Source organism: Chiloscyllium punctatum, chromosome 6, assembly GCF_047496795.1.
Source record: "Chiloscyllium punctatum isolate Juve2018m chromosome 6, sChiPun1.3, whole genome shotgun sequence".
NCBI lineage: Eukaryota > Metazoa > Chordata > Chondrichthyes > Orectolobiformes > Hemiscylliidae > Chiloscyllium > Chiloscyllium punctatum.
This window is the reverse complement of record NC_092744.1, coordinates 69,743,737-69,756,997: the sequence shown is the minus strand read 5'-3', so window position 1 is coordinate 69,756,997 and position 13,261 is coordinate 69,743,737. Positions and strand designations below refer to the sequence as shown.

The following is a 13,261-nucleotide window of genomic DNA, read 5'->3' as shown; positions in this document are numbered from 1 at the left end:
GAAACATCGATTGCTGCCTGACCTGCTGTGCTTTTCTAGCACCACACTCTCGACTCTATGCTTGTGAAGTTCTATCCCATGTATTAATTCATATTTTTTTAAAAAAAACTTGTTTGGCATTTCCAGGAAAATTGTGACTGTCTTTTGAAATAAGCTATCTTTAAGTATTTTACCCTAAGTACAGAAGACAGAAACAAATATATTTATTGCTGTCCACACATATAGACATCAGCAACCTCCATCCTAATGAGAGAATAATTTTATAACACACAATAAATTCAGTTTCAAAACTGTTCTATTCAAGCAATAGAATCATTACTAAGTCATTTGCAAAATATAATGATTCCACTTGATTTTCTTCATTTCACTTAAACATTTTTTACTTGACTTGATGTCATTGAAGAATGTTTCTCTGATGACTGCAGAGGAAAATACACGCAGGAAATTTATAATATGAAGGCCGTTTCACTTCCTTTATTGCACATCTTTTCCACTGACTTTTTTTTTACCTGTACTCCAAATCCTCTCTATAAATAAGATGATAAGAAAGGGCAAGATCACTGCTCAGCTGAGGTATATTTCGAGACCAGCAGAAGAAAAGTTTGCTTCAAGTAATCAGTGATAAAATGACTGCTGTCAGGAACCTCGTAGTAGCTGCTTTAGTTTCACTGTTGGTGCTGAACATGCTCAATGACTCAGTCTCTGCAAGTAAGTAGTGCATTAACTATTAACTCATTTCAACTCAAGATATATTATAAAACTAATATCTATTATAGTCTAACATAGGGGTGGTTAACTGCATGGCTGGTTTGCTATGTATAGTAATACTGACAGTGTGGGTTCAACTCCGGCACTGGCTGAAGTTACCATAAAGGACTCTTCTTCTCTCACCTGAAGCATGGAGACCCTCAGGTTAAACCACCACCAGTGGTCTTTCTCATGAGGGAATGGGACTGTGGCAACTTTACCTTTTAGGACATAAATGATTGCTTTCAATGGGACGATAGAATAATGCAGTATGTGGTATGACAAGCTCTGAGTAAAGAGGATATAAAGATAAATGAAATGTGTTAAACTCATATAATTTTGATTTGAATTTTACACAAATGTGGTGTAACTTTTAACTCATTATGATTACTGAATGTACTGTGAAATCTAATAAAGACAAAGGGTTTATATTAATCCTACTTTCAAAATGGATTACTGTGTTAAAAAAAACATGCCTCTATCTAATGCTATTATTTGCAAACTCTACAGTGGACTGCTGTCTCCGGTACTCAAAGAAGCGGTTACCTTTTAGACTAATTTCCGGCTATGTGGAACAACAGTCCAATGAGATCTGTGATATAGATGCAATTATGTAAGTACAAAGCCTTTCTGAATCAAACGGAATGATTAGAAATTACTTGTAGTATTGACCATGAACTAACAAACTTTATGTAAATACAGATTCTACACTGTTGGAGGGCAGGCAGTATGTGCAAACCCTGACATGGTTTGGGTGAAAATTGCATTGAAGTTGCTGAGGTAAGAGCGCAAACTCTTAATTATACCAAATAATGGTGAAATTTGTTTCTAGAATGTTGAAGTAATATTTTCCCTTTGATAAACTATACAGATCAGAAATTGATTTTCTAGAGTTAATATTAATTAAAAAGTGTACGCCAAAGAATATGCCATTTTACAGCTCTCTACTGAAAATATGTACAATTCTAAAGCAAAATAAATTTTATTATGAAGAATTGAAATTTGGTTAACTAACTCCAAAGGTTACTTGAGGACAGTTAACAGAAAAGTTAATTTTGTAAAAATATCTGAACTTTTCTTATTTTTATATTCTTACTTCTTGCTGGCATTTGCTGCCAATCCTTAATTGCCCCTCTGGTCATTTCATGGACACTTAATAGTCAACCATATGTAGGTCAGTCTGGAGAGGGACGGGCGATTTCATTCCCTAAATGGACATCAGTAAACCAGATTATTTCTTTCTTTCCCTCAAAAGACAATAGAAAATAGTTATGCCGTCACCATAAAACTAGTGCTTTTAAATTCCAGACTTATCAATTCAATCTGTCATGGTAGGATTTGAACCCATACCTTCAATGCACTAGCATGGGATGCTGGATTAATCATCCAATTACAACACCACAATGCCACCACCTCCCATGTATTGTCATTATTGTGCCTTCGTTATAGAAACATGAAGACAGAGTATAGGCCTGTACCAATAAATAAGATTAATTTAGAGCTAAAACAGCTCCTTTATACTCGTGCTGTTACAAGTCTTCTTGCTAATGAAAGTGAATAGGTATCAAAGCAGAGAATATTGTGGATACTTAACAGGTCAGGCAGCATCTGTGGAGAGAAACAATGATTGTTTCAGATTGGTAACCTTGCATCAAAACTCTGTTTCTTTTTACACAGATGCTACCTGATTTGTGTTTTCCAGCATTCTTTGTTTTTATTTCAGATTGCCATCTGCAGTGTTCTGTTTTTTTGTAATTGGTGTCACGTTGCCAATCTCACACAATCTGTGCTGAGGTGGGAAACAGAAAATATGACACTGGTACAGTGTTGTGTTGTGACTGCAGCAGATACGAAGAATTAAAATTGCATTAATTGTGCAAGTCAATGGGTTTGAGTGAGTTAAAATTAGAGCCCATCATTATAGCAAACAGGAGAAGGCAAGACAGTCTGATGTATCCCAAAGGCATCTGGTTGGGTTGGTTAAGTCACTTGGCAGGATGCCTGGCTTGTAATGTATTGTAACACTAACAACACAGGTTCAATTTCCACACTGTGTGAGGTCACTATAGAGGCCCTTCGCTAACTCACCTTTCACCTGAGGTATGGTGACCTACAGATTAAACCCACAACCAATCAACTCTCTCTAATGACAGCACAGTCCTCTGGGACTATAGCAACTTTGCTTTTAAGTTGTATCTAAGCATGTAATTCTTGACCTGGGATTGTTGGCACTAGATAATTGAAAGAGTTCGATCCACCCTGAAAATGCCAGTTCTCAATTCAAAGAAATGCTTTCTTAACAATATCCGCATGAGAGCTTTTGAGTATGTACAAAACAGAATTATATTTTACATAAAAAGAAAAAACAGTGCAGAAATTGTAAACTTAAAGTAAGAACAGGAAATGTTGCAAACTAATCCATCAGTACCCCTGGACACAACAGACAAAACAACACTTTCTGTTGTGCACCTGCAAAATTACAATTTAAGAGTTAAAAATACATATTGACAGAATTTGAACTCCACCACAGAGGCTGACTCCTCTGCTGTAGATTTCCAACGATTTCCCAGTTTTAATCATGATTGTGTTGCTTTATTGTTAGAGTTAAGTGATCTGAAACAAAATTCTCATTTTCTTTTCCTACAGCAAAAAACTGGAAGAGATGTCCCTTGATTGATGAATTCCTTCTCCACAAACAGACTGTCAGCTTTGCTTAAGCAATTATTTCTGCATAGCATCTATGTACTAAATTATAGTTGGTGGCAATAAGGCTGCTAACAATTTGCTGCAGTGACAGATTGAAATGTTAGCTGAGTGTGGCTATGTTATTTGTATAGATACATTATTTGTTAGAAAATAGAACTTCATTTTCCATACATTTTCCAATGTTTAAGTAATGCATTAAAGTGCTAAAAATTTACCAATTTGTGTTTCTATGTGTTCCTTTTGCCTGTGCATGTACTTTGGGCATGTCGAGAGCTTAATTAATAGTTGCATTGATTTTTGTGTCAAATCAGTAGCATAGATATGTTGTGACAGAGCTTAGACATAAATGTGGAGCTTGTCTTAAATACCAGGACTGCTTATTGAGGCATGTACATTATGCATAGAACCGGTAGAGATCCTTATATTGCTATGTCTTAAAGTATGTCCTGCTACAGACTGAGTATCACAACTTGAGGAAATTACACGTGATACCATCAGCTATCCTAGTGGTAGTTCTGCTACATACTGCTGCAACTAACAGTAACTTTAAGCTGAAAAGTGAAGGGTCGGGGGGGAGTCTTTAATGTTGATGGGAAGGCACAGGTTAGAGAAGCTATCACGTTCCCAGCTCCCCTACCATTAGATTGTACAGGCAAGGTCAGCTCAGCGAAGGACAAGGCCATGATTAAGGGCCAGCTAAGGGCATTTCTCAAGCCCACCAACATCACCCAAAGCCACCCTGATCCCTCCAACCCAATACATCTAACTACCTGTTATCACACCCACCAAGAGGGGAAAAGAGCCTTAACACAGGGGCAAACAGCCAGGTAAACCCGCCTGACCAGCCTACAGGACAGGGTGGAGGTGGGGGAGGGGGTGGGGGGTCCTCCTATTTAGGCACCCAGTGAGGAAAAGTAGTGAGTGCCTGGGACTTTGTAAAACAAGAGCTACTGTCTAATAGCTGACAGCAACTCTAAGAAGCAACCTGAGTAGAAACTTTCATCTACAATATAGAAAGAGAAACAGTATTAGCAAAATGAGAAATGAACCATCATCAATAAGGAAAGACATTTTTGGGGCGATGGGGGAAAAAAAGAGAGTGGGACCTATTGGAAGGGGTTTTCTCGATACAAAGGATCTGTAGCATGATATTGCAAGGAAGGGAAGCACCCACTCAGCTCTTTAAGAATGTTTGAAATTAAATATAGCCACAGTTGCCAGACCACCATAAAGGAGGGATGGCCTGTGGCTACAGTTTGATCTGCCACGCACAACATAGCTGTAACTAGCTAGGTGGTCCTATTTACATATTGGCAGGCCAATGCTAGCTTCTGACTGCACTGGCAGCCAAAAGACTAGCTCATAACTTCCATTTGGCCTCTTATCACAAGTGTTAAATGGTCTTTTAATGAACTTAACAAGCTAGCTTGTGATTCTGGGTAGTTGTCAGATTCATGTTATGCTGGCCCTGTCAAACATTGCTGGAGGGTGTGGGATATGGTGGGGGGATAACTGGCCTTGCGGAGCTTTGTGTTCCTTCCACTTCAGTTCCCATCCCCAACAACATCCAGAAACCTAGGCAAAGAGTCAGCCCAGGCACGATGGACTGAATGGTCTTCTTGCCATACTAAGTCATGCTAACATTTCTATGAGACACAGAATCTGATTTGTTCTGTCAGGGCTGAATTGCAGCAGCTGCAAGACAAGATGACTGACGAGGTTGCGATGAACGATTGCAAGTGATGTGCCCAGCACCTTGCTGCTATCATGAAATTTGCCAGCAACTGAATAGATGGCAGACAGCCCTCCACCTGGAGTTCAAAGGACCTACTTTAGTGGCCAGTTATGGGTTTATTCTCTTCTCCATTGGCGTTTTACCAGTGAAACCCTGGTAACCTGAAACAAGCTCATGTGTGCCTTCTTCGTCCAATGAAAGTGCCGTCAGCTACATCAGCCCTCCCACACTTCACTGGAGCCTACATGACAGGCCACGAACCCCAGATCCCACCCACCTGACATTGAAGGTGCAAAGCCATCAATGGTACCTCATCCTCCAGGCACAGTTCCAACACTAGCAGTGGCACCATTGAGGCTGTTGAGCTACCAGCCTTCCAAATGAGTTCTCCTTAACACAACTCTAGTAGCAAAGACTTACTTAGCAACTGAAAAATGCAGCTCCACACCCACCCTTTCCCAGCCATTTTCAGACCTGGCAACAGAATTTCTGCATTCGCAAAATATTGACCCTGAGGGTTTGATAGCTTGGTGTCAGTAAGTATTTTAAATACATTTTAATGAGGCCTTTAGTCCAACTTATGCTTGTTGCTGTCCATGTAGCATTTAAAATGTTATGCTAAGATTATAATTTTATTTTATTCTATTTTATGAGCATCATTTCATTGATGTTTTTATTCATTGCTGTAAAATGCAAATACTTTGTGCATCAGTCTACAGGAACTCCATTAGATCAATTAGTGGACTATCTAAAATTTAAATTATTTTTGAATCATTATTTCTAGTTTGGACTCCATGGTAACTTGCATTGAAACTCTCTGGATACGTATTGATATTTCAGATCACAGCAATGTTACAGTATAGAAGGATATTAGTCAGCTCATCAAGTCTGTACAGTCTCTGAGCATTTTGTTTTTTATGCTGTTCCTACTCCCTTTGTTAGCCATAATTGCCTCTTCCTCCCCTTTGTATGTTTTTTTTCTTCCTTGGGATGAATTTCTGCTTTGCTGAATTAACCCCAGAAACTCCTGCCATTGCTACTTTACCGTTTTTCCTACTGAGTTCCCCTTCCAATCAACTCTGACCAGCTCCTCCTTCATGTCTTTATAGTTACTTTTACCCAATTGTAATACTGTTACATCTGATACAAGCTTCTCCCTCTCAAACTCAAGAATGAATTCTATAATATTATGGTCACTGTCCCATAGGGGTCCCTTCATCTTAAGCTCCTTAACCAAACTGCCTCATTACTAAATCCAGAATTTCCTGTTCCCTCATGAGCTGTACCACAAGCTGCCCCAGAAACCCATTTCGTTGACATGAAACAAATTCCTTTTCATGGGATCTGCTACCAACCTGATTTTCTCAGTCCACTTGCATAGTTCAGTCCCTTATTGTTACAGTTCTTCCCTTGCATGCCTTTTCTGTCTCCTGATTTATTTTTGGCACCACATCCTGACTACTCTAGGAGGCCTGTATATAATTCCCATCAGGGTGTTTTTCCTTTGCACTTCCTCAACTCTACTGATACAGATTCAATGCCATCCAACTCTATATCATTTGTTTTCAATGCAAATTCATTTTTTTTACTAACAAGGCAACCCTGCCCTCTCTGCCAATCTACATTTCCTCTTAGAACATAGAACATAGAACAATACAGCGCAGTACAGGCCCTTCGGCCCTCGATGTTGCGCCGATCAAAGCCCACCTAACCTACACTAACCCACTATCCTCCATATACCTATCCAATGCCCGCTTAAATACCCATAAAGAGGGAGAGTCCACTACTGCTACTGGCAGGGCATTCCATGATCTTACGACTCGCTGAGTGAAGAACCTACCCCTAACATCAGTCCTATATCTACCCCCCCTTAATTTAAAGCTATGCCCCCTTGTAATAGCTGACTCCATACGCGGAAAAAGGTTCTCACTGTCAACCCTATCTAACCCCCTAATCATCTTGTACACCTCTATCAAATCACCCCTAAACCTTCTTTTCTCCAAAGAAAACAACCCCAAGTGCCTCAGCCTTTCCTCATAGGATCTTCCTACCATACCAGGCAACATCCTGGTAAACCTCCTCTGCACCCGTTCCAGTGCCTCCACATCCTTCCTATAGTATGGTGACCAAAACTGCACACAATATTCCAGAAGCGGCCGCACCAGAGTCTTATACAACTGCAGCATGACCTCAGGACTCCGGAACTCAATTCCTCTACCAATAAAAGCCAGTACGCCATATGCCTTCTTCACTGCACTATTTACCTGGGTGGCAACTTTCAGAGATCTGTGTACATGGACACCAAGATCCCTCTGCTCTTCCACACTACCAAGTAGTCTACCATTAGCCCAGTAATCCATCTTTTTATTACTCTTACCAAAGTGAATCACTTCACACTTAGCTACATTGAACTCCATTTGCCACCTTTCTGCCCAGCTCTGCAGCTTCTCTATATCCCGCTGTAACCTGCCATATCCTTCCTCACTGTCTACAACTCCTCCGACTTTCGTATCATCCGCAAACTTGCTCACCCAACCTTCTAACCCTTCCTCCAGGTCATTTATAAAAATGACAAACAGCAATGGTCCCAAAACAGATCCTTGCGGAACACCGCTAGTGACGGCACTCCAAGATGAATCTTTGCCATCAACTACTACCCTCTGTCTTCTTCCAGAGAGCCAATTCCTAATCCAAACCTCCAACTCACCCTCAATGCCATATCTCTGTATTTTCTGCAGTAGCCTACCATGGGGGACCTTATCAAACGCCTTGCTAAAATCCATATATACTACATCTACCGCTTTCCCCTCATCTACCTCCTTCGTCACCTTCTCAAAGAATTCAATAAGGTTTGTGAGGCACGACCTGCCCTTCACAAAACCATGCTGACTATCCTTGATCACATCATTCTTATCCAGATGTGCATAAATCCTATCCCTTATAATTCTCTCTAAGACTTTGCCCACAACAGAAGTGAGACTCACTGGCCTATAGTTACTAGGATTATCCCTACTCCCCTTCTTGAACAAGGGAACCACGTTTGCTAGCCTCCAGTCCTCTGGCACTACTCCTGTAGACAAAGAGGACACAAAAATCAAGGCCAATGGCTCTGCAATCTCCTCCCTTGCTTCCCAGAGAATCCTAGGATAAATGCAATCAGGCCCAGGGGACTTATCTATTTTCACCCTTGCCAGAATTTCCAACACCTCTTCTCTACATATCTCAAAGCCATCCATTCTACTTATTCGTGCCTCAGTATTCATATCGACAACAATGTCCTGTTCCTGAGTGAATACTGACGAAAAGTATTCATTCAGCGCCTCCCCAATCTCTTCAGCCTCCACACGCAACTTCCCATTACTATCCTTGATTGGACCTATTCCTTCCCTAGTCATTCTTTTATTCCTAACATACCTATAGAAAGCCTTAGTGTTTTCCCTAATCCTACCAACTAAGGACCTTTCATGTCCCCTCCTTGCTGCTCTTAGCTCTCTCTTCAGGTCCTTCCGGGCTACCTTATAACTCTCAATCGCCCCTATTGAACCTTCACGCCTCATCTTTACAAAGGCCGCCCTCTTCCATTTAACAAGGGATTCCAACTCCTTATTAAACCACGGCTCCTTCACACGACCCTTTCCTCCCTGCCTGATAGGTACGTACTTATCAAGGACACTCAATAGTTGCTCCTTGAACAAGTTCCACATATCAATTACGCTCTTGCCTTGGAATCTACTTTTCCAATCCACACATCCTAAGTCATGCCTCAACGCATCATAATTTCCCTGCCCCCAGCTATAACTCTTGCCCTGTAGTACACACTTATCCCTCTCCATCACTAGAGTAAAAATCACCGAATTGTGGTCACTGTCCCCAAAGTGCTCACCTACCTCTAGTTCTAATACCTGGCCTGGTTCGTTACCCAGAACCAAATCCAGTATGGCCTCACCTCTTGTTGGCTTATCTACATATTGTGTCAGGAAACTCTCCTGCACACATTGCACAAACACTGACCCATCTAACGAACTTGAGCTATAGCTTTCCCAATCAATATCAGGAAAGTTAAAGTCTCCCATAACAATCACCCTATTAGGATAATGTAGAAGTGGCTGATAGGATAATGTAGAATTCTTCCATCCTGTGATTCACAAATGTAACTGTATACTGTTTTGATTTAAAGATATATAGCATGTAAGTATAAAGTGTTGTACAATTATTGAAATCATTCCAGGCATCCAGTGAATAGGGGTCTGTATCATTTGAAGGTGCTGTTTAGGGAGTGATTTCCACCTCCCTTTACAATTCTGCAGTTTAGTGAATCAGAGGAAAGGTTCTTCTAGAAGTAGAACAGTTCTCAGGCATTTAGATGTTTGTTCAATCAATTATAGTTCATCCAGGAATGGACTCACATCTCTTTAATGCAGGTACTATTTCTGAAAGCTGTGTTTTAATTTGGTGATCTCCTGGTTGTTTGCAGGTGTACTGCAAGGCTGCATGTCATGGATACCCCAATAAGTCTCAGAGTAGATCTAGGCAGCACAAAATAATGATCCAAGGGACTTAGAAACCTATCATAAAGTTTGCTGAAATCCTAATGCAAAAAGCCTCATGGTGTATGCATGACCAGACAGCCTATGAGAATTGTCCTGAGGGAACAGTTCCAATGCTCTGCTGAAAGGGCGAGGTGGGACCTGAGCATTGGGGTGAGGTTGACGCATTAATTCGAACTGGCTGGTGTTCATTACGCAAACATTATTTGACACATTTTGTTATATTGAGTCACAACTTCCCTGAACAACACAGGAAAACCAAAGGCACAAATGTTAGCACTTGACACAAAATTCACTTGGTATAACTCCATATTATTGAACTCATATCCTAATTTACCAAGACATTCTCCAATCACGTTCAGTCATGAAGTGTACTTCAATCTCATCGGGTAGAATCATATAACTCTCTGAGAGATGTGTGATATGGTGCGAAGTTGGTGAGCAACATTATGACGTCTAGATCATATCACCACTGTTTTTTTCCAAATGGCGTGCTGCAATTCTGTCCAAGGAGCAGCAAGCTCCCAATCTATGTTCACTGTTGCTTGTTAAATACTTTGTTAATGGTACAACTCACCATGGTTTGCGAACTTACTAAACTCGCCAAAGAAATTCTTTCGGGAAAATTTGACATAGAAGCCAGAGTGGGTTCAACCCACTGCTTGCTCCCAAAGATCTGCATGTTGAATGCTGAACACCAACATCCCATGCACACACCATGGTCATCAGCCACTTCTACAGACACTGCCATACAACATGTGCCAGACTCTAACAACCCTGATGACACATCTCTGATCCTTTTACAGGATGCTTCTGCAATTCAATGGCACACCTTGGGATATATCCTGTCATTATAATATCACACTCACTATTTCTGCTACTGCACCCAGCTCCCAACCAAGGTTCAAGCTCTACCAATCTCACTACCCTCTGTGACATATTCCACATCTACCCCCAACCACTCCAACCTGCAAACCACTAACCCTGCAGGCCCTCTGGTTTGCCTACTCACTCACTGAGGATAGGTCCTCACCTGCATCTATCCGCACCACCATAGCTGTGCCACCCTTTCACAGAATCACACAGTACGGGAGAAGCCCTTTAGTCTGTCATGTCTGCACAAGCAAAATTTCCAGCAATTGACCCAAGCCTTGAATGTTATGACATTTCAAGTGCTCATCTTCCATAATATCAACACCTCCTATTCCAAGGGAAGAACAGCCCACAATAGGCCAAAATCAGTCAAGACAGTGCTGTGCTGCCTGTTCTTCAGCTCCTCACCCCTCATGAGGATAGACTATAAGACCAGAAGACAGAGAAGTAGAAGTTAGGCCATTCAGCCCATCGAGTCTGCTATGCCATCCAATCATGGCTGATAAGTTTCTTATCCCCATTCTCCCATTTTCACTCCATAATCCTTGATCCCAATGACAATCAAGAACCTATCTATGTCAATCTTAAATATACTCGACAACCTGACCTCCTCAGCCTTCTATGACAGTAAATTCCATAGATTCACCAGTCTCTGGCTGACCAAGTTTCTCCATATCTCAGTTCTAAAAATGTCTTCCCTTTACTCTAGGATAGGATCCTACACACAGTGGGCTCTGGACTGATATTGTAGACTGCCCTCCACCTACCGTGCTGGGTTGCCTTGAGCAAAGGCTATCCCCATTTACTGAACTGAGAACTGCTGACAACTATGGTAAGCTTCATGGCTTTGTGTTGATGCTAAATGGCACGACAGGACAGGTAACATGATCCTGGTATCTCAGAGAAAACACAAAAAGGCAAAGCTTTGCAAGGCAGGAATGGTGCATGCATTATGGAGGCCGTTTGGAACAAGTGCTGAGCTAAAGTCGCCAGATCCCACTCTCATTTCCATGTTGGGTTTTCATAGTTTGTTGGGTGAATTTGGCGAGAATCTTTCTGAACTGCTTTTGAAAAGAATAAAAGTTGGGGTAAGCTGATCTCCATGTTGAGACGGGCATGGTCAGACTTCTCTCCCAATTCTGCCACCCATCTCACCACAGCCCACATTGTTGGGACTGCTATCAGCCTCCACCCAAGGATTATTTATACTTCTTGTTTCTTTTTTAAATTCATCTTGGCCAAATTTCTCTTTCCCATTCATTTTTCTCTCTTCACCTAACTTGATAATGATTGCAAATTCAAATTTCACTTTCAAATTTATACTTTTGAACCTTTGCTCGTTTTTTTTTGCAACTTTCTAACCTGTTTGAATAGTGAGGTACGCAGTCATTTACATTGTTCATTCAGGTCCCACTTGCCCTGTGGGCACATTATCAGCTCACACTTACATGTGGCATGATAGAGATTATGTAGTCATGGACAAATCTAACTAATAGTGGAAGCTGCTCTTTACTTTGCAATAGCAAATCATAGGCCACTTTTTTATGGCTGATAATATTAACAGTAATAATTTAATAGCAATATATTGAACAGCTTTGTACATCTTTAAAAGATATTTAGTTGCTTGAATGCTGTCTGTAAAGTTCCCAGCAGCACAGAGGGGAGAGCAAGTCAGCTGTTTAAGATGGCGGCACCAGCATGGTAGAACAAACAACAATACATAACAGAAACAGGCCCTTCAGCCCTCCAAGCCTGCACCACCACATTTTGCCCTTCCATACCAAATCTATCTTCATCTACAGGATCTGTATCCCTCTTTTCCCTCCCTATTCATGTATTCGTCCAAGTGCTTCTTGAAAGCTGCTATTGTGGAGAGCGTGGCACTGGCCCTGGGTCCTGAGCTCCGTCGACTGAGGATCCAGTGCATGGTTGTGGGCCTGAGCCCAATATGGTTAGAGCCAGCCTGACGTGTCAGACCCCAGCATCTACGGGTTCAAAAGAGCTGGAAACCCGAGGTTTTCTGGAGAGCAGGTCAAACTGGAGGAAACTGAGCTTTTGCAGGACTTCAGGACTGTAATGTTAACTTCCGACTTTACTTCTTTATTTAACTATTTATATGAAGAATAACGACAATGCTTTACTTTTAATTTTGTTTCTCTAAGTCACTACTTGTACCTAGGTTTTGTACCTAAGTTGGCACCATATGTGGTGAAATTACACACTTTTCACTGTGCTCCTGTACTTCTCTACTTGAGTAACATGACAATACAGCTTAAATCAAATCAATGTTGTTACAAGATAACATGAGTAATATTGAATTTTCAGTTTGCAAATGGATGGATAGGCATTTAAATTAATAATAAGGCAAGTGCGCTGAGTCCATTCAGAGACTATATTTATGATGACTCATTTTCCAAAAGATAGCTTGAAAAAAATAGACATCAGGTGACACTCAGCATTATAATACTCCTGTAGCAAAATCATGACACCAAGGAAAACATAGGTAGTCATCATGGTCTGAAAGGAATGATTTGTTGTTTTATTAATAGGTCATCACTCAGCTCAGTGTTGGAATGGTGCAAAACTTTCTTTTATGATGGAAATGTTGACCAGTGAATCAACCTCCCTGTCAATAGGAGTCACCATTGAGGTT

General features: G+C 41.0%; 1 protein-coding gene across 1 annotated transcript; it reads left to right on the top strand.

The window, feature by feature from the left end:
- Positions 1-614: 614 nt before the first annotated feature.
- LOC140478517 (C-C motif chemokine 20-like) lies at positions 615-3,608 on the top strand. The gene is made up of 4 exons (XM_072571775.1): positions 615-708; positions 1,258-1,360; positions 1,450-1,527; positions 3,394-3,608. Exons 1-4 carry the CDS (start codon positions 627-629, stop codon positions 3,422-3,424), a joined length of 294 nt encoding a protein of 97 aa, XP_072427876.1. The 5' UTR covers positions 615-626; the 3' UTR covers positions 3,425-3,608.
- Positions 3,609-13,261: the final 9,653 nt, after the last annotated feature.

Excerpts from the sequence above, each read along its gene's own strand:
- LOC140478517 (XM_072571775.1), top strand. The coding sequence starts at position 627 with ATGACTGCTGTCAGGAACCTCGTAGTAGCTGCTTTAGTTTCACTGTTG. Across the intron at positions 709-1,257 it reads CAATGACTCAGTCTCTGCAA|TGGACTGCTGTCTCCGGTAC; the intron begins GTAAGTAGTGCA and ends CAAACTCTACAG. Across the intron at positions 1,361-1,449 it reads TGTGATATAGATGCAATTAT|ATTCTACACTGTTGGAGGGC; the intron begins GTAAGTACAAAG and ends ATGTAAATACAG.